At 34.0% G+C, this 26,669-nt stretch overlaps 1 protein-coding gene across 3 annotated transcripts in view; it reads right to left on the bottom strand.

Moving 5' to 3' along the window:
- The window catches only part of DENND4C (DENN domain containing 4C), a 127,825-nt gene that overhangs the window by 99,791 nt on the left and 1,365 nt on the right, over positions 1–26,669 (bottom strand). For all 3 annotated transcript variants that reach the window (XM_031938217.1, XM_012542628.3, XM_023497261.2), the window contains exon 2: positions 7,980–8,301. In XM_031938217.1, coding sequence (XP_031794077.1) covers positions 7,980–8,284 — 305 coding nt within the window. In that variant the 5' untranslated portion in view covers positions 8,285–8,301. The remainder of the gene's footprint in view (positions 1–7,979; positions 8,302–26,669) is intronic.

Here is a 26,669-nt window from a genome sequence, read left to right on the forward strand (position 1 = left end):
GTTTGTGATTCAAAGCCCTTCAAAATCTAGCCTCCTCATAACCTGCCAAATATTCTTCAACCCAAAGACACTGGACTCCTTGCTTTTCCACTATTAAGACACTTTTTATCTACTGGTATACGTGTGTGACTGGCTGAATACTCTTCTTCCTCAATTCGGCCTACTGTAGTCTTCCCTAGCTTTCTTCACAAACTAACTAAAATAACATCTTCTACAGGAAGTTTACCAAAACCTTTTAGTTCTAATGTTTACACACTCTTCAAATTATTTCCCATTTATCCTGAATATACATTGTTCATACATATTTGTTTCCTTGTTGTCTCTCCCATTAGACTGTAAGCTTCATGAGCACAAAGACTGTCTTTGACTTCGACTTCTTTATGTTTTCCCCTAGTCCTTAGCATAGTGTCCAGCACATGGAAGTGACTTAATAAATGTTTATTGACTGAATTACTCAGCCCCTCCAGCCCCTTATTCTGGTGAGTTTCTTCCAAAACTTCCATTTTAAAGAAAATACTCAGGGCAGCCATATTCACTCTGTCATTCCTCTCAGGGTTTCCCTACAGAATCTTCTCATGACTCTTGGACTCTTCTATACATTTCACCTACTCCCAAACCCACTCCACCCCCTTTCCTTTTCATCTTCCCCTATCTATAGTCTTCATCCATTAGAATGTAAAATTCTTCCTATTTGCACAAAAATGTTTATAGCAACTCTCTTTGTGGTAGCAAAGAATTGGAAACTGGGAAGATGCCATCAATTGAGGAATAGTCAAACAAGTTTTGGCATACATGCAATGTTATGGAATACAATTTTGGTTATTAAAAATAATTGAGTATTATGATTTCAGAAAAATCTGGTAAAACAATGAGATTGATTGATGCCACTTCCAATGACCTTGTGATAAAGAGCCATGTACACCCAGAGAGAGGACTGTGGGAACTGAATGTGGATCACAACATAACATTCTCACCCTTTTTGTTGTTCACTTGCAATTTGTTTGCTTACTCATTTTCTTTCATTTTTGATCTGACTTTTCTTGTACAAGAGATTTATATAAATATGCTTACACATGTTGGATTTAACATATATTTTAACATATATAGGATTGCTTGCCTTCTGGGAGAAGGGGAGGAAGGAGGGAAAAATCTGAAACACAAGGCTATGCAAGGGTCAACGTTGAAAAATTATTTGTGCATGTTTTGAAAATAAAAAGCCTAAAAAAAAAAAAAAAAAACAGACAATATGAACTGCAACAGTGAGGAGAACATTGTACACAGTAACAGCAGCACTGTATGATGATCAACTGAAACACTTGGTTACTCTGATCAAGACAATGATTCAGGACAGTTTCAAAGGACCATAATGAAAAATGCTAACCACTTACAGAGAGAACAGATGAATTCTAAATGAAGATTCAAGTATGCTCTTTTTACTTTATTTTTCTTGGGTTTGGGGGATTGGATTTTATTTTGCAACATGGCTAATATGTGTTTTGCTTGACTTCACATGTATAATCAATATCAAACTGCTTGCCTTCTCAAAGAGGAAAGGAGAGAGGAAGAGAATTTGTAACTCAAAAATTTTTAGTGTTAATTTTTTTTATATATGCAATTGTAAATATTTAACAGAATAAATAAAAATCTATTCAAAGTTAAAAAAAATGTAAGGTGCTTGAAGAACAAGGATTGTCCTTTTGTTTATATTTGTATTTTGACAAATATATACAAACAAGATATATGCAGGATAAATAGGAGTTATTTATGAAGTTATGAAGAGAGTAAACACTATATCTAAGAGATTCTGATAGACTTCCAGGAGATGATGTTATTTTAGTAAGGATGTGAAGAAGCTGAGGAAAATAATAGGCTGAGTTGAGTATTGAGCTTACCACAGTGCTTGCCCTATAATAATATAATAATGAAATTAATGCTAATTTCATTAAGAAAACAGTTTAGTATGCTAAATTGACTTCAAGTTACTGTAAATCTTTAATGACCTAGAAACAAAAAAAAAACTTTTTTTAAAATTAGAAAAAAAAAATTTCTTTTATTTTTTAATTTACAAAGTTTTGGGGTTTTTTTTTCTCCTTCCTACTCTAACAAATATATAGTCAAGCAAAACAAATTTCCACATTGACCATATTCAAAAATCTATGTTTCATTCAGCATCCGCAATCCATCACCTCTTTGTCAGGAGGATAATGAAGAATGACCTCATCACTGGAAAGGCCCTTTTTTTTCTCCTTAACATTCTACTACTGTTGTTATACAGCTGTAAGGATACACAACCACCTTCAAAAATGTGGAAATGAGGATCATACAGAAAGCAATGGAACCAAAAACCAACTACAAAAAATGATAGAAATAGAAAATGTCATTAAAGAAAATGTCTTAATTAGAAAACCAACCAATCACATGGAGAGGGAATGACACTCTGACAATGAACTACCTCTGCTTCCATTTTTGCAATGTCAAGAAAAGATGACAAAGACCTCCAACATACCATATAGAACTCCCATAGTAAACTTAAGTAACAACATGGACAAAATTCAGAGATAATATTCACATAGGATGGATAGGTATGAAGGAGTTGTAGTCTAGAGGGAACATCTAAATCTTTGAGATTAAAGCTTCCCAGATTCATATACATTTATATGTACTTTTAAGTTGCTCATGTTGTTTCTCCTAAAAAATATGAACTTGATGACAAGGTTGCTTAATTTTTGTTTCTATATTCCTAGCACAGGGACTACACCCATACAAAATGATTAATAAATGGTTGTTCAATTTAAAAAAAGGTCATTCCCATTTTATCAAATTAAATAGCATTTATGTGTTCAAAATCAATGCAGCAAAAACAAGAAGGAAATTGTAAAGTGGGGTAAAATGTTAGTACCATATTCTCTAATGAAAGTGTAGTGTTTTTGTTTGGTTTTCTGGAGGTCTCTGGACCAGCCTTCTTTTCAGTAGAGTAATCACAAGTACAGCCAGGTGTTAAAGTCCAAATTCTTTATTGTCTCCTTGCCTGGGACTGGATAGCTTTCTGGAGAGCCTTTCAGACTGGCTTTGATCTCAGTGGGGGAAGTGCAGGAGGCCAGCCACCAAGGTGATGTGAGATGGAGTGAATGAATCTGGCTCTGCGTCCCAGGGCTTATGCTTCAGCCTCCAGCCACCACAAAGGTCCTTGCTGGCTGTTACATACTGTATTATAATTACATTATCATATATGTGAATCTTGTAGAACTATACTAAGTACTAAGTACATGTACTAAACTAGAGAACTATTAATCACCATGCTAAATTAGATAACCATTGACTTTATCAGTTCCACTGAGTTAGCACTTTGTAACAATCCTTGTTTTAAGTACAGAGTTCTGGCCCATAACATGAAAGTATATACAGTAAACTGACATCAATATATACAACTAAGAACTATTTTTTCAATAAACAATTAAAAGATATGAATAATTTTCAGCAGAAATATAAACTAACAACAACTATATGAAAAATGCTCTCAATCATTATTGAGAAAAGCAAATTGAAACAAGTTTGAGGTTTTGATCTCATATTCAAACAGGCTAATGTCCTAAAAGTCAATTTCAGAGGGGGTAATGAAATAACCCCCTGATCCATTCAATGCTGACAAGAGCTGTGAATTGTTGATCTGATCATTGTGAAAATAATTTGGAATTGCACAAGTCATTAAACTGTTCAAAACCTTTGAGCCACTGAAGAATATATTCCCCCCAAAAGAATCAAAGATGGAAGGAAAGGAATTATATGCATAGCAGCACTTTTTTATGTTATCTAAAGATGGGAAACAAAATGCATGCACTGGGGAAAAAGCTTAACAATCTGTGACCTATAAAAGTTATAGTAACATAATAAATGATGACCATAAAAAATTCATAAGACATATGGAAACTTAGATGAAATAATCAAGCAAATAGTAATCAAAAGAAACACAGTTATGACAATGAATACAAAAACACTAAAATCATAACATCCAAGTTCAGATTAATTTCAATGAAATGTTTATCAATTAGTTTTGCTTAACAAAAGTTATCAATAAAATTTATTTTAAAATCACATTAAAAAAAAGTTTCCTCTAATATGGCAGAAACTAGGCATTGATCCATACTTAACACTGTACACCAAGATAAAGTCAAAATGGGTTCATGACCTAGACATAAAGAATGAAATTATTAATAAATTAGAGGAACACAGGATAGTTTACCTCTCAGACCTGTGGAAGGGGAAGGTCTTTATGACCAAAGAAGAACTAGAGATCATTACTGATCACAAAATTAGAAAATTTCGATTATACCAAACTGAAAAGTTTTTGTACAAACAAAACTAATGCAGACAAGATTAGAAGGGAAGCAATAAACTGGGAAAATATTTTTACAGTCAAAGGTTCTGATAAAGGCCTCATTTCCAAAATATATAGAGAATTAACTCTAATTTATAAAAAATCAAGCCATTCTCCAATTGAAAAATGGTCAAAGGATATGAACAGACAATTCTCAGATGAAGAAATTGAAACTATTTCTAGTCATATGAAAAGATGCTCCAAGTCATTATTAATCAGAGAAATGCAAATTAAGACAACTCTAAGATACCACTACACACCTGTCAGATTGGCTAAGATGACAGGAAAAAATAATGATGATTGTTGGAGGGGATGTGGGAAAACTGGGACATTGATGCATTGTTGGTGGAGTTGTGAACGAATCCAACCATTTTGGAGAGTAGTTTGGAACTATGCTCAAAAAGTTATCAAACTGTGCATACCCTTTGATCCAGCAGTGTTACTACTGGGATTATATCCCAAAGAGATTATAAAGAAGGGAAAGGGACCTGTATGTGCACGAATGTTTGTGGCAGCCCTTTTTGTAGTGGCTAGAAACTGGAAACTGAATGGATGTCCATCAGTTGGAGAATGGCTGAATAAATTGTGGTATATGAATATTATGGAATATTACTGTTCTGTAAGAAATGACCAACAGGATGATTTCAGAAAGGCCTGGAGAGACTTACACGAACTGATGCTGAGTGAAATGAGCAGGACCAGGAGATCATTATATACTTCAACAACAATACTATATGATGACCAGTTCTGATGGACCAGGCCATCCTCAGCAACGAGATCAACCAAATCATTTCTAATGGAGCAGTAATGAACTGAACTAGCTATGCCCAGAAAAAGAACTCTGGGAGATGACTAAAAACCATTACATTGAATTCCCAATCCCTATATTTATGCACACCTGCATTTTTGATTTCCTTCACAAGCTAATTGTACAATATTTCAGAGTCTGATTCTTTTTGTACAGCAAAATAACGTTTTGGTCATGTATACTTATTGTGTATCTAATTTATATTTTAATATATTTAACATCTACTGGTCATCCTGCCATCTAGGGGAGGGGGTGGGGGGGTAAGAGGTGAAAAATTGGAACAAGAGGTTTGGCAATTGTTAATGCTGTAAAGTTACCCATGCATATACCCTGTAAATAAAAGGCTATTAAATAAAAAAAAATAAAAATAAAAATAAAAAAAAAAAGTTTCCTAAAATATGTATTACTACAATGTAGGGGGTTGGAACTCTGGAGAAATATATTTGAAAAAAGACCTTATCTCAATGGAATTGGTGAGATAATGGTTCTCTAGTTCACATATATCTAGTATATGATATGATATAATCACCTTAGTTTGATATAATGATATAATCACTCTAGATTGGCTTATACTCAGTATATTGTAATGATGTAATAGTAATAGGATATTTAAACTGGGGACAAAGTCAGACTCAGAGGGAGACTGGTTGAGACTAGCAGACTGTCAGTCTGCTGGAGAACAGGGGATCAGACTGAGACTGGGTCTGACTATGACAAAAAGCTAGCCCAAACATTACATTACAATGTATTAGTTTTCATGATTAGAAGAACTGATTTAAAGGGAATGAAAAAATCATAGGGAAAAAATACTTGCTATTGTTTGAAAAGAAAATTTTTTTAAATAACATCAAACGGATAAACCACAGAATTGCAGAGGGTCAAGTATTGTCCCAATTTAAAAAAAAAAAAAACAGCCAATGAGCCCAATTCTGATTCCTTGAGAAGATTCTCCAACATTATTAAAGAAAAGGATTAGTGAACATTTAAAAGTAAAAAGTGAAAAGGATCAGTGAACATGAAAAAACAAACAAAAAAAAACCCTGAAGGAGCCAGTACAGCCAGTTTAAAGGTCCTTTTTTTTTTTAAACTTTATTCTCTATATCTCATGTAGAAATAATATGAAAAATACAAGGACTAGACAAAATTCCAATTCGCCTAATGCAAATGGTTGAACTCTAAGAGTAATCCTAATTACCTAAAAGGATATCTCTAATAAGAGTGCCCCAGATCTGTCCTTGGTACTATCCTGTTTCAACATTTATAAATGACATGAATAAAAGCATTGATGATATGTTTATCCATTTAGCAGATAACACAAATGTGAGAATAGCTAATAAACTAGGTGATAGGATCCAAAAAGATCTTGCCAAACTCCAATGTTGGGCCCAATCTAATAAGATTTAATATGAAATTTATGAATTTCATATGAAATATGAAATCTAATGAAATTTAATAAAGATAAATGAGAAGTCAAAAGCTTAGATAAAACATAACCAATCTCAGGAGTGTAAGACAGAATAGACATAGCTAAACAAAGTCTATCTAAAAAAGATTAAGTTGGATTTTAGTGGGTTATAAGCTCAATGTGGCCGGTTGTAATATGGCAGTCAAAGGGAAGTTAACATTTTAGACTATATTAAAAAGAATACAGTGAACAGAACTAGAGAAACAATAGTTCTGTTTCACTCTGGCCTGACAAGACCATTTGTATAGTATCTGTTCACTTCTGTATATCACATTTTGGAAAGGACACCGACAAGCCAAATTTCCACAGAATACTGCAGACAATTAAGAACCTGGAACTATGATATGAAAAGTGATAAGGAATCAAAGACTTGGAGGTATAATATGACAGGTAACTTTATCTGAAAGGCTATTTCACACAAAAGAGGGATCAGAGTTCTTCTACATGAATCTTGTGGACATAACTCATAACAATGTATTAGAAAGACATGTACTGAGACCAAATGCAAAAGGGAAGAAATTTCTTAAGAATAAGAGCTATCCAAAAGTGAAATGTGTTGCCTGTTAAAGTAATAGGTTTTCCTTTCATTGGACTCTTCAAATAGAGGCTGGATCCTCAATAGGTTTGTTGTAAAGAGGATTCTTATTCAGACTAGATTAGATGATCACTGAATTCGTTTTTAATTCTTAAAATATGATTAAATAGAACACTAATCCAAAGCACTAAATTCCACACAAAAATTACATTTTATGATAAATGATATCAGGGCTTTCATTATGTCTTATTTACTTATTTCCTTGAGTACTTGCTATATTCCTTCATCTCCCAATAAAATCCATAAGGCTATATAAGTGCCAAAAGGCTATGATGGCTTCATTTTTGTCTCTGTCCTAATGTCCAGGATAGTACCTTACATATTAACAAGTGTCACGTATATCAATGAACTGAAATCAACTTAAGCATTCCCTTTATGATAAATTAGTTATCAGAGGTTGTGGTTTCTTTACGTTCAACTAATATTGGTTATTTTTTATGCCCTGAAAATCTGTTAACTACGATCACAAAAGAAATTATACTTCACTAACATTATTCCTTACAAAATCAAACAACAGTATAGTGACTAAAAAAAATTTTTAATACAATAAGATTTGTAAAGAAATGTAGTGTTTTATTCATTTGGTCCTAACTGTAATTCTAATAAATAAAATAGCAACAAGGTCTATTTCTTAAGTCAACTGAAAATTCATCTTTTAGACTTCCACTGAAGCATGCAGAAATATTATAAAAATCACCTAAGTTTATATTTACTAGATAAATAATAAATAACTCACCCAATATCTGTGAGAGGTGGTTTGTCTCTTCCCCTCTTGTAACACAGGAAAAGCTCTGGACTTTTCAAGCTTCCATAGTTCAAATTTGCTTGGAGAGCAGATGGAGTAGCTTCAACACAAGTGAAACCTTCAGGGACTGTTTCCCCTGCTGACTTGATAATAACAGCAATATCTGTAATTGGAGCTTTCGGTCCAGTTGATTTTGTGTCTAAACGATTTATTTCTTGATCCAAAAGGGTAGATGTATCAGTGAGGCCTGCGACTACAAAGTAGTCAATCACTCTTGGACCTTTGTCTTCTAGCATGACTGCTATCCTATAGTCTAGAAGAAAAAGAAAAGCAGTTTGGTTAAATCTAAGATTTATCTTTGTTGGATTTTTTTTTTAATTAAACTTGAAATAAGACAATGACTACAAAACAAGTTGTTCAGAGCTCAAACTGAAATCTATTATCACAGAAAAAGGACTTAATAGCAGGGGCCAATTCAGGTTTTTGTTTGATTTTTAGACAATGGATAAAAACAAGAGGTAAAGGTTCAGAATAACTCCTGTGACAACTGTATAGCAACTAACATGCATAAGTATATTTGAACATAAGCACACAACCTGTAAGAATAATCCCAAAACAATCTGTTAGCAAAAAAGGATCTGGGAAGATGACATAAATGAGGTATTCCAACACCACCCTTCAAACATTCCCTCCAAAATTTAAAATAATGCACCAAATCAAATTCTGCAGCCAAAAAAAACCAGTGTAAGATTTTTTGCAGTCCAAATGACTTAGGAAGTCAGCCGGAAAAGTCTGTGACAATGGAGTCAGGGGCAAGTTGAAATTCACATGGCAGTCAGAGACAGTAAGATATTACAGGGGCACCCTCACACTGGGTACAGGACCAGTGCTGGTCGGCAACTTCAATGTCCATAGCCAAGACTAGACCACAGATCCAGGACAAAAAAGAATTATAGTTCAACTATAGTTGAAAGGGGGCAGGGCCGTAGTCACAGTTCCTAGATGGAAAGAAGTGCCAGCAGTTACAGTAGAGCAGGACCTTTACCTCAGTAAAGACCAAAGGGCAGATCAGGACAATGGCGAAGACACCTCTGTTTTCTAGAGCATACTACTTGGAAGCACTGAAGGCTTACAGACCCCCAGAACTAGATGTGAACACAGCAGAACAAAAAAGCCCTTGTTCCTCCAAGGTGAAGAGAAGCTAACTTTAACATAGAATTCAAAGTCAAGAAATCAGCTGGGAAAATGATCAAACCACATCATAAGAACCCGACTATGGTGATAGGGAAGATCAAGACAAACTCAGAAGACAATAGAGAAAAAAGCCACAAGTTAACACGTCAAAGTAAAAAATGCAGACTGGACACAAGTCAAAGAATTCCTAGAAGAACTAAAGGAAGAGCAAAAACATGTATCTTAAATAAGAGTGGTAAAGGAGAAAAAGTGATAAAAGAAATGAGTGATACAAGAAAATAATGAAAAGAATTAATACTTTAGTAAAAGGAGACATCACACACACACAAAAATACAACTTTCAAAAAAAATTAGAATTGGCCAAATCATACAATGAGGTACAAAACTTTACTGAATAAAATAACTCATTAAAAAGCATAATTGGACAAATATGAAAAGAGGAACAAAAACTCAATGAATAATTGAATAATGAATAATTTCTTAAAAATTAGAATTGTGCAAGTGGAAGCTAATGAATGCTTCCATTAAGGCATCAAAAAAGCAATCAAAGTCAAAAGAATAAAAAACAGAAGAAAATGTAAAATCTCATCAGAAAAACAACTGACCTAAAAAAACAGATCAAAAAGAGATCATTTAAGAATTATCGAACTTAAAGAAATAATTTTTTAAAAAAAGAACCTAGATATCACTTCTCAAGAAACTCTAAAGGAAAACTTCCCTAATATCTTTGGCGCAGTGGGTAGAGCACCACCCCTAAAGTCAGGAGGATCTGAGTTCAAATCTGCCCTCATAGACACTTAACACTTCCTAGCTGTGTGACCCTGGTCAAGTCACTTAACCCCAATTGCCTCAGCCAAAAGAAAGAAAAGAAAAAGCTCTCAAAAGGAAAGTGCCATCTGTATTTGGAGACAGAACAATGAAGACTGAATTTGGATCAAGTCATTGTATTTTTACCTTTTTGTGATTGTCTTATTTTTTTACCCCTTTCTTTTGATTTTTTTCCCTTTTGATGTGATCGTTCTTAAGCAGCATGACAAATATGAAAATATGCTTAGAGGAATTGTATATGTTTAACCTCTATTGTATTGTTTGCTGTCTTGGGGTAGGAAAGGGGGGAGAAAAATTTGGAAGAAAAGATTTTACAGAGGTAAATGTTGAAAACAATCTCTTCATATATTTAGAAAAATAAAATGCTATTGAAAAAAGAAAGATCCCAAAATGAAAACTCCTAGGAATATTATAGCCAAATTCTACAGCTTCTAGATCTAGGAAAAAATAACTACAAGGAGCCAGAAAAAAAATCATTTTAATACCATGGAGTCACATTCAGAAGCACACAAAATTTAGCTGCTACCATTTTAAAGAAACAGAGAGCTTGATATATTCTATTAAGAAGGCAAAGGAGCCAGGATTACAACCAAGAATAACCAACCCAGCAAAATTGAGTATAATACTTCAGGGGATATACTGGACATTTAAGGAAATAAAGGACTTTCAGACCTGATGAAAAGACCAGAGCTGAATAGAAAATCTGAAATTTAAAAAAAAAAAAAAAATGCAAGTGAAGCATAAAAAGATACAATAGAAAAGAGAAATTATAAGGGATTTAAGATTAAACTATTTACATTGCTATATGGGAAGATAATACGTGTAATTTCTAAGAAATTTAACATTATTAAAGTATTAAAAGGAATCCACAGTCTCATTGGTGTGAGCCATTATGTTGGAATGATCTCCAGAAAAGGGGAGGGGGAAGGGGATAAAAAGAATATTACACTAGAAAAGGGAAGGAAGAGGGAAAATGGGGAAAATTATTTCACATAAAAGAGGCACACAAGAAAGTCTCTTTATACTGGAAGGGAAAATGTAAAGTGGGAGGTGAGTAACTCTTGAACCCTCTTCTTATCCGTACTGATTCAAAGATGGAAGAATATACTCTCAGTAGGGTAGAGAAATTTATCTTACTCATTAGTGATGTAAGAGGGAAAGGTAACAGAAAAAGGGCAACAGGGACAGAAGATTATGGGAGAGATCAGAAGCATAACAGACTTTTAAGGAAAACAGCATTGGAAAAAAGTAAAAAAATAAAAACAGAAGGAAATACTGTTAGCAATCATAACTATGAATGTGAAAGGGATGAATCCACTCATAAAATGGAAGTGATAGCAGAATGAATTAGAAACCAAAATCCAACAAAATGTTTACAAAAGACCGTAATTATAACAGAAAGAGACAGAGTTAGAAACTGGAGCACAATCTATTATGCTTCAAGTGAAACAAACAAACAAAAAAAAAATCAAGGGTAGTAATCATGATCTCAAAGTAAAAACAAAAAACTGAACTAATTAAGAGAAATAAAGAGGAAAACTACATTTTGCTAAAAGGTATCATAGATAAAAAAAGTAAAATCAATACTAAACATATATGCATCAAATGGCACTGCATTCAAATTCTGCAGGAAATATTAAATGAGTTACAGGAAGAAATATTAAAACTATCCTGAAGAGAATGGGATAGGGACACTTCAACTTTCCCTTCTCAGAGCTAGATAAATCTAACCTGAAGAAAATTAAGGAGATGAATAGAATTTTAGAAAATTAGATAACAGACTCTGGAGAAACAACATTTAGGGGAAAATTTTTATTTCTAAAAGCAAACATCAGTAACAAAAGAGAAAAGAGCAGATCAATGATCTATAAATAGGATCCCACTATAAGTGGGATCCCACTATAAAATAACAAGAAAAAGAACAAATTAAAATCTCTCAAATACCAAAACAGAAGTTCTGAAAAATCAAAGGAGAGCTTAAAATTTTAAAAAATTAAACTAATAATATTTAAAACTAGGAGCTAGTTTAATGAAAAAATAAAACAAAATAAACCATTACTAAATATGATTCTTAAAAGTATAAAGAAAAGCAAATTACCAATACCAAAAATGTAAAGAGTAAATGCATTACCAATTAAGCAATTATTGCAAGTTATTATACCCAATTATACAAATAAAATGATTGACTATTTACAAAAATATAAATTGTTCAGATCAAGAGGAAACAGACTATTTAAATAACTCAATCTTAGAAAAAGAAATTAAGTCATAAGCAAGTTCCTTAAAGATTAAAAAAAAGATGAGATTAATTATACTAAATATTTAAAGAACAATTAGTCCTTTTTTTTTTTGGAGAACAATTAATTCTAATTCTAATACCACTAATTTATATGGTATTATCTATTTGAAAAAACAGACAAAAAATCCTACCAAGTTTCCTTTCTATGCATATAGTTTTTATACATAACTCAGGGAGGACAAAAATAGAGAAATAAAGTTACGGACCAATTTACCTAATGATATTAAGGCAAAATGAATCACTTCCTTTTCTCCAATTCTCAACTATCATTCTTTCCACGCTAAGAAGATAATTGATCTCTCAATCTATCTTATCTTATCAACCACTTCCATTATTATCTTGCTCCATATATCCATCTCCTTCCTCTTACCTTTAACCTGCAAATATACTTGTATTTCCCCTTTAACTTGCTCTCCCAAAAAACCTTCACCATCTTCCTTATTTTCAACATTCTGGAGAGAGTACACTTCACTTCACTTTCCACTATTTCTCATCCATTCATTTGACTCCTTAAAATCAGTCTTCTAATCCCACCATTCTACTACAACCAACCTCTCCAAAATCAATAATTACTTCATCACAAAATCCACTAGTTTTTTTGGTTTTTTTTACCTTTATCATCGGTGATCTTTCTGCATTTGCCATTGTATGGTATTCTCTCTTAATAGCTTCCCTTGCTGTTTCTACCAAGGCAATGATGATAAAAATAACAACAGCAGCTAATATTTATATATACTGCTTATTTACTATCATGGTTCTCCTAACCCAGACATTTCTCATCTTTGCTGCCCCTTACAAGTGTGACCTACTTGCAACCTAATCCACTCAAAGAACTTTATTAACTCCCACTATCTAAGGGAAAAAGTAAAAATTCCTAATCCTGGAATTTGAGACCTATAATAGGTTTTTCAACTTCTTTTCCAGACATAACTCCTGCTATTCCTCTTTAAGTACATACTACATGGCTAGAAACTGGAAATTAAGTGGATGTCCATCAGTTGGAGAATGGCTGATTCAGCCATAAAAAAATTGTGGTATATGAATATTATGGAATATTATTGTTCTGTAAGAAATGACTAACAGGATGATTTCAGAAAGGCCTGGAGAGACTTACACGAACTGATGCTGAGTGAAATGAGCAGGACCAGGAGATCATTATATACTTCAACAACAATACTATATGATGACCAGTTCTGATGGACCTGGCCATCCTCAGCAAGGAGATCAACCAAATCATTTCCAATGGAGCAGTAATGAACTGAACCAGCTACGCCCAGAGAAAGAACTCTGGGAGATGACTAAAAACCATTACATTGAATTCCCAATCCCTATATTTATGCCCACTTGCATTTTTGATTTCCTTCACAAGCTAATTGTACAATATTTCAGAGTCTGATTCTTTTTGTACAGCAAAATAACGTTTTGGTCATGTATACTTATCGTGTATCTAAGTTATATTTTAATATATTTAACATATACTGGTCATCCCGCCATCTGGGGGAGGGGGTGGGGGGGTAAGAGGTGAAAAATTGGAACAAGAGGTTTGGCAATTGTCAATGCTGTAAAGTTACCCATGCATATAACCTGTAAATAAAAGGCTATTAAATTAAAAAAAAAAAAAAATAAGTACACACTACATTCCATTCAAACTAGATCTTTCACTACCTCTTCATTCCTCATTGTTCATGTTGCAGTATCTCAAGTCCATACCATTGTTCATATCACTCCTCCATGCTTTGAATGCATTTCTCTAGTCATCTCCAAAAGTCAAAATGGTGATGTAGTGGAAAGGGCACTGAATTTAATAGTTGTGCAATCATGAAAGTCTTTTGAGTCTCCATGCATTTGCAAAATGAGCTAATGTAAGTAATTTGTAAGCCTTAAAATCTTGCACAAATAACAGTATCTGTCAAAATCTTTTGTTAAGTCACAACTCGGGTGTTATCTCTTCCACTCAGCTTTCCTTGAAATGCCCAGAAGAAAGTGATCTTTCCCTCCAATTTTTCATAGCACTTAGTCTAAACCATTCTTGTACATTTCTCATTATGTCTAGTTTATGTCTCTTCCCCATTTTTTACTGTATATGCCTTAAAAGTAAGATCTATGTTGTTTCTATGTTTTCGTCCTTGAGAATACTACAATCCAAATCATTTAGTGAATACTAAGTGCAAAACACTGTTAGGTGCTGAGAAATTTTTTTATGATAAAAATATGTTTTCAAAGGGCTGATATTACATTGGGGGAAGGAATAAACACAAAAGCACTTTAAAAATTTCATTAAAAGTAACCTCAAATTGGGGAATGTCTGAATAAGTTATGGTATATGAATGTAATGGAAGATTATTATTCTATAAGAAACAATCAGCAGGGTGATGTCAGAAAATCCTGGACTTACATGAACTGAAGCTAAGTGAAATGAATAGGACCAAGAGAATATTGTCACAGGAACAAGATTATGTGATGTTCAATACTAATGATGTGGCTCTTTTCAATAATGAGATGATTCAAGCCAATTCCAATAGACATGCAATGGAGAGAACCACCTGCATTCAGAGAGAACTATGATGAATGAATGTGGATCACAATATAGTATTTTCACCTTTTTTATTGTTATTTGCTTGCCTTTTTCTTTTTTGATCTGATTTTTCTTGTGCAGCATGATAAATATGGAAATATGTTTAGAAGAATTGCATATGTTTAACCTATATTGGATTATTTACTGCCTAGGGGAGGAGATAGAGGAAAGAGAGGGAGAAAAATCTGGAATACAAGGTTTTGCAAGAGTGAATGTTGATCTGAGTTACCACTCCACGCTTCTCAGGTTGGCTAAAATGACAGGAAAAGATAATGCCGAATGTTAGAGGGGTTATGGAGAGCAATTTGGACCTATGCTCAAAAAGTTATCAAACTATGCAGAACTTTTGATCCAGCAGTGTTACTACTGGGCTTATATCCATCCCAAAGAGATCTTAAAGGAGGGAAAGGGACCCCCACATGTGCAAAAATGTTTTGTGGCAGCTTTTTTTTGTAGTGGCAAGAAACTGGAAACTGAGTGGATGCCCACCACCTGAAGAATGGCTGAATAAATTACGGTATATGAATTGAATGTTATGGAATATTATTGTTCTGTAAGAAATGACCAACAGGATGATTTCAGAGAGGCCTGGAAAGACATGAAATGATGCTAAGTAAAATGAGCAGAACCAAGAGATCATTATACACAGCAACAAGAAGACCATATGACGATCAATTCTGATAGATGTGGCTCTCTTCAATAATGAGAGGATTCAAACCAGTACCAACTGTTCAGTGATGAAGAGAGCCATTTATACCCAGAGAGAGGACTATGGGAACTGAGTGTGGACCACAACATAGCATTTTCACTCTGTTATTGTTTGCTTGCATTTTTGTTTCCTCAGATTTTTTTTTCTTTTCTAGATCCAATTTTTCTTGTGCCGCAAGATAACTGTATAAATATGTATACATATATTGGATTTAATATGTATTTTAACATATTTAACATGTATTAGAGTACCTACCATCTGGGGAGGAGATGGGAGGAAAGAGGGAAAAATTTGGAATGGAAAGTTTTGCAAGGATCAGTGTTAAAAAATTAACCATGCATATATTTTGTAAATAAAAAGCTATAATAAAATAAATTTTAAAAAGAGTGAATGTTGAAAACTATCTTTGTATGTATTTTGAAAATAAAAAGCTATTGTTTTTTAAAGTACTCATATACAAACAAAATAAGTTATAAATTCCCAAATAAAAATATAAAATTCTAATTACTTACATTTTAAAGGCTAACAACTTCTGTATTTACTCTGCCTTATAACTTAACAAAAATCAATAATTTCCTTCATCTCTTTCCAATAGCCTGTCCATGTATTTATAAAATTTTTAGCACCTTTCCTTTAATCAGTGTATTATGTTCTTCTAATTTTTCCTTTATATCAGTTTGCTCTTTCCAAATATCTTTACTTATATAGTACCTAATATCTTATTAAATTTGACCATCTTGTTAAGTTATTTCCTGATAAGACATTTATATGTCTGCTTCTAATTTTTCGTGATTATAAAGCACATTATAAATGTTCCCATACAAATAGATTTTTCTTTGGGAATTTTGGGAAGATCAGGGAATGAATGGGGACAATCACGTGGCAAGAGTTAGGAAGAACAGATAGAAAACCTGCAAACAAGATTGAGAAATATGATGGTTGCAATTTGCATGACAGTACACATAGTATAATTCTTAGATTTTTTTTTAAAAAGTAACACTGAGATTATAATCTTAGTGGTAAACAGGATAAGGATGGGAACTGAACCTGTGATTTCAGTGATAAAGGGAACTTCCAGGTAAGAAAATTCCTTCTAGCAAAGCAGGTTAACCTCCTCTTAGCAATTTTTATGGTCTTAAGAGAGTTACTCCCTAGCAGATTAAGTCAAATTGCCAGGGGTCACACAGCCAGAATGTGTGAGAAGTAAGACCCGTTAAGGAGTCCCCTGACCTTGTTTTTTGGGGTTGCCATATTTCCCAGAAACAATGGACTCAAAACATACAGGAAGTCCTGAATATGGTCAAGGACAAAATATCCCTTCACCCCTACCATCTCCCCACCACCAGACATAATTTGGGATGCAAACAACAAGACAGGTATCAGTCAGTGCTAGGCTGAGAAACTGCTTGTGCAGCTGGGTCCCATATAGATAAGCAGACCATCCTATCTTCATAGATTAGCAGTTCCCATGGGGAAAGAATGTGGCTTTTGCTATCCCCTCTAGGTGGAGATTTCTGGTATCATCCTTCCTTTGTCCTGCTGTCATAAAAATGTAAACTTCTAAAGGGATTGTGAACTCCCTTTCAAACTCCTGCTTTTATACTAGGGGACTGATCTTACCATACATGTTCACCTTTTACATTAGTGATACTCACTCTTTTGTCTCTGTAACTCTTTACACTCTTAATTGGACTTTGGAAATATCCTAATCTTCCAGTTCCTTAATCTGTTGAAATCTCATGATCTATTTAATCCACTCCACTTCAAACATAGGGATGATATAGCTTAGACCCTCCCTCCAACATTACAATTTCTTCTAAAAAAACTTTGAAATTCTTTTATCTAATCATAACCTCTATCATATCTCATCTCTCTGTGTCTTATTCTTTAGTCTATTATCCATGCTCACCATGATCTCCAATCCCTTTATCAAAGAGTACTTTCCCAGGCAATCACTTCTATTCTGGCTTTCCCCAATCTTAACCAGAATTAGGTGGATCACTATCTTACTCTGGTGTCCAATCCCTTGCCAAACCTAACCCTGAATTAGTGACTTCCCTCTCAGATCACCTATTTATGTGCCCTATTTAGTGATTTTTGCACGCGCGCACACACACATACACACACACACAACACACACAGTTGTTTGTCAATTCTTTCTCCTGTTAGGTGTTGGAAAGTGAACTACTCAAAGATGGGAATTTTTTTTTTGCCCTTTTTTGTATCTCAGAACTTAGCACAGTGTCCAGCACATAGTAAGCTCTAACTTGTTGACACTGATTCCCTTACAAGCTAAAATTACAAGCTAGAGGAGAATGGGGAAAAAAAGAAATGTCATTAAGCCTACTTGTCTTCATTGACTGCAAATTTCTGTAACCTATCTTCAATAAGGCCCTTCATAGCAATAATGCAATCATTTTACCCTCCCTAGCTGATTCTCTATCCTACTCCTACAACACCAGTTCTAAACTTTATCTTAAAACTTTTCCTCCCTCACCATTTCAACCTTATCTATCCTCATACTCTGACTTTTACTTTCAGCTCCTGCTTCTCTCCTTCCCCACAACTGACATCATCCTTCACAAATTCTTTATTTCAGTCTTTGATAATGAGATGGTTCTTCTCCACAAGGCAAATCCTCCCTACATGTACCTTCAATCCCAACTCCCCCACTCTCCAGCAGATTACTTCCTCAATCATCCCTCCTCCCAATCTATTCAATTTGTTGGTATCTACTGGCTTCTCTCCTACAAACATGTCCAACAAGTCTCATCCTTAGAAAATCTTACCATTCCCTCAAGTATCACCCTCTTTTTCTTCCTTTCATAGGCAAACTCTTAGAAAAAACTGTCTTTCTTTGTTCCTTACACTTCTTTCATTCATTTCTCAATCCTCTAATCTGCTTTGGAAGCCTCGTCACAATAGAAATTGTTCCCTAATTGATTTTAGGGATGATCTTAACTGATAAATCTGATAGTCTTTCCATATTCCTCATCTCTCTTGACCTCTCTGCAGCCTCTGAGACTGTTGACCAGCCTTTCATGAAGATATTTTTTCTTGTCTGGATTTCCTGGACACTTCTCTCACCTGTCTGACTACTCTTTCTCAATCTTCTCTGAGGGCTCATTATCCACATCATCCTCCTAATTGTATTTATATGCCAAAACTTCTGAGACTTCTTATCCTTTCCCTTTATACACTCTCCCTTGGACACAATTATCTTCATAAAGATGACTCTAGAAGAATATATTCAGTGTTAAGTCCTCTCCAGACAATCAGTTCCCATTATCACAAAGTTTGATATTAGATATCTCAAGTTGGATATCCCACATCATCTCAAATTCAATCTGTCCAAAGCAAATCATTACCTTTCCTTTCCAAACCCAAGCCTTTTCTAAACGTTGTTTTTACTGAAGGCATTACCATCTTTCCAGGCTCCCAGATTCACTGCTTCAAAATCTTCCTCAATTTCTTACTCAGTCTCCCACCCAATTTAGCCACTCAGTTAGCAAATCTTGTTTTGGTTTCTATTACATCTCCTATCTGAACCCTTTTAACTACTCATACAGCCACCACCCTTAGCTCAAGCCCCCATTCCTGGACTCAATTACATAGAAGAGCCTCTTAACTAGTCTCTCAATCTCCAGTCTCTTCCCTCTAAAATATCCTCCAGAGAGGACAAGCTAATTGTTCTTAAATCTCTAATAGCCTATACAACCTCCACCCTTTCACTTCACACAAACTTCACCTTTTACATTAGTGATGCTCAAAATTTTTGTCTCTATCTGTAAACTCTTAATTTTTAAATTTATTCCAACCATTTTGGAGAGTAGTTTGGAACTATGCACAAAAAGTTATCAAACTGTGCATACCCTTTGATCCAGCAGTGTTACTACTGGGCTTATACCCCAAAGAGATCATAAAGAAGGGAAAGGGACCTGTATGTGCACGAATGTTTGTGGCAGCCCTTTTTGTAGTGGCTAAAAACTGGAAACTGAATGGATGCCCATCAATTGGAGAATGGCTGAATAAATTGTGGTATATGAATATTATGGAATATTATTGTTCTGTAAGAAATGACCAACAGGATGATTTCAGAAAGGCCTGGAGAGACTTACACGAACTGATGCTGAGTGAAATGAGCAGGACCACATCATTATAGACTTCAACAATAATACTTATGTGATGACCAGTTCTGATGGACCTGGCCATCCTCAGCAATGATAAATAAAAGGCTATTAAATTAAAAAAAAAATTTTAATTTATTTGTGAAGGTTATAGTTATTGATGTTTACTGTATTAAAAATTAAAACTGTTCATTTTAATTTACTGATTCATTTCAAAATAAAAGACATGGTAGCATATATATACTTTTATGAAAAATAATCATATTTTCCAAAATAAACAAATTTGGGTTGGAAAGTTCTAAATATTTTTATTTTATATTTTTTCAAATCTTTTTAATGAAATAGAAGGCTGCTGGATTCTCCTGTTTCTACACAATCTGTTGCAAAATGGTATTCTGGCTGAAAGATATCAAGAAAATCTGAGCTCACAGACAAATGGTTGCAAGAGGAAGAAGCCTTATAGTCTTCTTTGATACTACATTAAAACTTGACAAGTGGTAGTTTCTTACATATTAGTTACAAAGTAGAATCTTAAAAATCATATCAATGAATTTTCTATATTGTTACATAAAAAATCCATTGGTCAATATTGCAATCTGAATAGATCTTTTATCTATACATGCTTTTTTAACATCATGCATTGGTCATCTGGAAAATACTACTTCACTGATTTAAGCAAATGTTTTCCAAGTGTTGAAATGTTGCAGTATTTTTTAAAACTAAAATTCATTAATATTACCATCAATCTCCACAGAAAACTCTTGGGAAAGTATTGAAAAGTTGTCAAAGTAATAGTGGCAAATACAAGTTTTTCCAAAATTCTAATTTTTCCTTGAGAGCTCTACTTTTAGCAACGACCATTTGGTCAGTTGTTTACCCCCACAGTGACATGATCACCTCATTCACTTTTGAAAAAATGTTTACCAAACATCTAATTTTGAAAAGGCATAGTAGGCCTGTCAGTTGTTCTTTCAAATAAAAAAATGTATTGCATGAAAAAAACCCATGGTACTTTGCAAACATTTCCATAAGGCAGGGAATATTAAAAAGACATGCGCCAGATCTCATAAAATTAATGATTTTTATTTCTTTATTAAGGACATCCTTAAGTGACAATATGCATGGAAGTGAGGAATATGATGAGAACTAGTAACTTTGGTGCCACTGCCTTGATTCATGTTAAGGAGCCAGTAGTTTTATCCACCATTGTTGTTAGCTCATCAGTGTGAATGTCAACACAGTTGTTTTGGGATAATCTATGAGGTTTTCAACACTTTAAACATTTCACATCACTTGTTTTTATTGCTAAGGATTTGCATAAAAGGAGTCAGGAGAGAATGAGAGTAAAAATTAGGTCAAATAATAAATATTATTATGAAAAATTATTTTGACCTTACAGACCACTCTTGAAAAAGCCTTAGAGACTAAGGAGGGAGGGGCATTTTTGAGAATTGCTCTTCTACATGAAGCCTTTACTAAGCCCTATAGTGCTTGTCTTGCATTCAATCATATATTGCAATATATATCTGGAGTCCACTGTATGTCAGTTCCTTGAAGACAGGAGCAGTTTATTGAGTAAAAAATACTTGTTGATAAATTATCAATAGAAGCATGCAGGACAATTAAATACAAGTACACACAGTCAAAAAACTCCAAAATAGAAGAGTAAAGAGATCTAGGATATCTCAAAAAACCTTTAAACAGAAGGTAAAAAAGTAGGTTAATCCATAAGAATGAAAAAATAAAAACTAGAAACCTAGAAACAAGAATTAAGGCTAAAGGTCTCTGTACATGCCATATATGTTCTCCAACTATAAGATACTCAAAAGATCCTTAATATTTCCTACGAAGCTGATTTAAAAATCAATTTTCTCATTTCTTTACAGTAAAATTTTACAAGTAGTTTTTTTTAATTTCTGTTTAATCATTAATTAGTGGTAACTCCCCAATACATAAGTTTTAAGTAACTCTGCTCTTTTCTTTTTCAAATACTTAAAAGATTTTAAGGACTTTTTTCCTTTAAAACTTCATATGAACAGTAGAAAGCATTTGAAAAAAATGAAAGAAATTTGAAATGAGATGTCCTGAGTTCAAATCTTACCTCTGACATTTATTTTGACACTAGTCTTAATTTCCCTGGATTTCAATTAAGACTTGAGAGAGCCAGACTTACCAGCAAACCATTGAAATAATTCAGTTTTGAAATGATATAGCCTGAACCAAATATAGCAGTGACAAATTAATTGGAAGAATGGTACAACTAACAATATGAGGGGATTGAGGAAAGGGGGGGAGGGGGGAGGGTCACACAAAGTTTCAAAGAAAATAAAGTACTTTATACCTGACAAAATAAAAATTCTTCTGAAAGACAGAAATAAGGGAGTATATTACAGGCAAAAAGAACAGTTTCTGTGAATGCATGGAAGAAGGTAAAATACTACGTTTCAGGAACAGCTAGTTCCATTTGAATGTAACAATCAATGCATGAAGGGGGGAAAAAATGTGAAATAAGCCTAGATAAATTGGAAACATATGTAGGGTCTGTATTAGAAGGGTTCTGTATTATTATTAGAAGAATTGCACATGTTTAACCTATATTGAATTACTTGCTGTCTACGGGAGAGGAACGAGGAATGGAAGGAGAAAAATTTGGAGCACAAGGTTTTGCAAGGGTGAGTGTTGAAAACTATCTTTGAATGTATTTTGAAATTAAAAGTTATTAATAAAGAAAAAAATTTAAATAAGGAACTATGGAATGTTTTCCAACAGGCCAGTAACAGGTCAGATCTGTGCCTATAGATCATTGGGCTGCTGTGATTTAAGATATAAGAAGCCCTCCTTCACGTATTACCTCATTCGATCTTTACAATGATTCTGAAATGCTTTTATCCACTTGTTACAGAGGACAGGTCACAAAACAGCTTTAAACATTTTAAGTTTCTCCAAGTCCAGCATTCTAAGCACTAAAGTCATACAAGCAGTAAACTTCAGAGATGGGACACAAGATGTTGAAGTAGGTGGTTTCTGAATTACGACATTCCACTTTAAATACGCACAAGAACTATATATATATATATATATATATATGACTTATTACATACAACTACACCATAAAAAGTTTACAAATTAGCTGATTTTCTAGATGGTAAATTTCAAATAGCATTCTAAAATTAAAATGATTTTGGAATTTCCTACTATCTGATGCTAAAGATCCAAGGCCAATTTTCTACATTTTTTAATCAAATCAAAAGATTTAATCTCTGTTGTCTGAATTTATATACTAATTAGTTCTCCTGCCAGAGTTCTACATTTTAAACAAGTCTACATACATCAACCTAGGATCTTAATCTAATTCATTTCCAATTCATTGCTTAAAAAGTATCAATTATTTAACATTCCAATAGACTTACAATAAAAAGTGCATTCCACATCCAGAGAGAGAACTACGAGATTGAATGCAAATCAAAGCATAGTATTTACCTTTTTTGTCGCTATTGTTTGTTTGCTTTTTTTTTTTTCCCCTTTTGATCTGATTTTTCTTGTTCAGTATGACAAATATGGCAATATATTTAGAATAGCACATGTTTAACCTATGGGGGGAGAGGAGAAAAATTTGCAACACAAGGTTTTGCAAAGGTGTATGTTAAAAACTATCTTTGCATATATTTGGAAAATTAAAATATTAATAAAAAATAAATAGTTGAACTATATGGATGATTTTGATTACATTAAATTAAAAAAGGTTTTGTACAAACAAAACCAATGCAGCTAAGATTAGAAGGAAAGCAGAAGGCTGGTTAAGAATTTTATATTCTGATAAAGACCTCATTTCTAAAATACTTGGAGAACTGACTCAAATTTAAAAGAATACAAGCCATTCCCCAATTGATAAATGGTCAAAGATTATGAATTGACAATTTTTAGATGGAAATTAAAGTCATTTCTAGTCACATGAAAAAATTGTTGATTAGAGAAATTAAAACAAAAAAACAGCTCTGAGGGACCACTATATACTCTCAGATTGGCTAAGATGACAGGAAAAGACAGTGATAAATGTTAGAGGGGTTGTGGAAAAACTGGGACACTAATGCAGTTAGTGGAGTTGTGAACTGATCTAACCATTCTGGAGAGCAATTTGGAACTATGCTCAAAGGGCTACAAAACTGTGCATACCCTTTGATTCAGCAATGTTTCTACTGGGTCTGTATCCCAAAGTGATCATAAAAGAGAGAAAAGGATCCACATGTGCAAAATGTTTGTAACAGCTTTTGTTGCAAGTGGCAAGGAACTGGAAACTGAAAGAATGCCCATCAGTTGGGGAATGGCTGAATAAGTTATGGTATATGAATGCAATGAAATATTACTGTTCTGGTAAGCTGATTTCAGGAAAGACTTACATGAACTGATGCTCAATGAATTGAGTAGAATCAAGATAACAAATAAGAACAAGATTGTGATAGACTTGGCTCTTTTCAACAATAAAGTGATTCAAGGCAATTCCAATAGACTTGTGATGAAAAGTGCCATCCACATCCAGAGAATTATGAACACAATGTGGATCAAAACCCAGTATTTTCACTTTTTGTTGTTGTTTGCTTGGGTTTTTTTTTTCCTTCCTCATTTTTTTTCCCTTTTGATCTGCTGTTTTGTTTTGATTTTTGCTCAGCATGACATATGGATGTGTTTAAAAGAATTGCACACATTGTAATCTCTATCAGATTACTTGCTACCTTGGGAAGAGAGAAAGGGAAAAAATTTGGAAGTTTTGCTAAAGTGAATGTCGAAAACTATCTCTGCATATATCTGGGAAAATAAAACACTATTAAAAATAAATAGTTGCATTACAGTAAGTACAGAAAAACTTAGTAAAATAGAATTCACAAAAATTGAATTTTTCCACATAAGCAGCAATTCCATTTTAGAGATTAGAATGGTCAACTAAGACAACATGCCTCTGACTCAGCAGCTTTTCCCCCTCCTTTTATAGCATACACTTAAGATACACTAGTACAATACATACAAAATCAATACTTATCTTGGCAGAAGGAAAACCTAATATAAATAGGATGTTTCAGTCTTCCGCAGTAGAGATTAAAGATGAAACGCACAATTTCTTATTTTACAAATTACCTTTTGTTCCAAATTCTTGTTGCACATCTTTTCTAAAAAGTACTACCTTTTAAATAATCATTAGATAATGATTTTTCATAGCTTGTACTGTAGTTCTCTGTAACTTAAGATGTTTAAGTTTCAAGAACAATTTTCACACTTCCACTCCACTGCTAAAAAACTCAAGTTTGCAAAAACAGAGTGGCTTACATATTAAACAGAAGCCAATGACTGTAACATAAAACTGCTTTCCACATTTTTAACAGCACAGTTTTTATAATCTCTAAAACAGCTCTAAACTGCTTGAGCAAGTACTAAAACCAAGGTTCATTTGCTATATGAGCAAGTGAGCAAAGAGCACTTCCATGATACAATAAACTGTATGTACCCTTTTATCTTAGCTAGACATTTTACAAATTTTTAATCTTGTCTACTGAAATCTATTTAACATGTATAGGACTGCTTGCCATCTGGGGGAGAGGGTGGAGGGAGGGAGGGGAAAAATCGAAACAGAATTGAGTGCAAGGGATTATGTTGTAAAAAATTACCCTGGCATGGGTTCTGTCAATAAAAAGTTATTTAAAAAAAAAAAATGTTTTTATCTTGGGCAAAAAGCTTAAGATAGATTTTTTTTAACCAATTTAGACTAAGGGGGAAAAAATCAAATAGATGAGTTATAGAGGCTTCAAATATGAAAGACAAGTAAGTTGTGTAATTCAAAAATTGATTTCAAAAAGTGTCACATATCATGTTTAAGTCTTTAACTTCTATAAAAAGATCAGAGATAAATTTCTATAGTTTCTCTTAGTTATAAAAACACCTCCCTAGGTCTAATTCTCCCTTCTCTACTCTCCTCCTTAAATATTCCATCAACTTCTAAAGAGAAATGAAGGAGTTAGTCCAAATGCTAGGGCAGATTAGGAAAAAAAAATTTAGAGGGAATAGCACAAAATTAAACAAATGAATTTATAATCCGTCATCCTAGGTTAGCTCTGAAAGTTTTCACTTTAGAGCCAAATGACCCTAACTTTCATAAACTTTCCATCGTATTTGCAAAAGAATTACTGCTAAAAAATAAATAATAAATAAATAAATAATTACTGCTAATAGCAGCTGACATTTATAAAGTACCAATCCTATCAGTGATCTACAGCTGAAAATGTTCCTCCTGAGGAAACTCAGGCCTGAGGTTGTGGCTAGGTACAAGACCACTCTACTTCACTCAAGGCTTATAGCAACGCTGTCAGTACAATACCCATTTTACAGGTTAATACAAATAACTAAGGATAAACGTCCAGCGCCTTTTCTACAACACCTAAGCTGCCCAATGAACTGAAGCATAAACGAAATGTTCTTTAAAAGTGACAGAAATAAGTTCCCCAGCTTTTTTGGTTAAGGGGAAGAATAGTCTTTAGGGGGGCGGGGCTCCTTGAGAGCTTCTTACCTGCCTCATCCTGCAAAAAACTTTGTCGTTTTTAATAAATTGTAGATAACATGAATTTATTAAATCTTTTCATTCGCTTCTGACTACGCCTGGAATGGCACGGGACCGAGGCACCCCTTTGCATTCTGAGTTCCTGGAAAGGAGACCCAGGAAGGCCTGTCCTGCACTCACCTGCACCTCCTTTTCTTTCCCTCCCATTCCCCCACCAAAACCGGCACGCAGACAGAGAAACTTCAACCCCACCCCGCCGCACCGAAGGAGGGCGAGGCCGTCTTCCCGCAAATCAGTGCTGCAGCTCCCCCCACTCGCTCATCCCCAGCCGCGGGGGTTCGGGGCAGCCAAGGCCGGAGCGCGGAGGCCCTGTAACCTACCCCTGCAAGCACGGCTTCACACGCC

The sequence above is a fragment of the Sarcophilus harrisii genome, chromosome 1 (assembly GCF_902635505.1).
Source record: "Sarcophilus harrisii chromosome 1, mSarHar1.11, whole genome shotgun sequence".
Taxonomy (NCBI): Eukaryota; Metazoa; Chordata; class Mammalia; order Dasyuromorphia; family Dasyuridae; genus Sarcophilus; species Sarcophilus harrisii.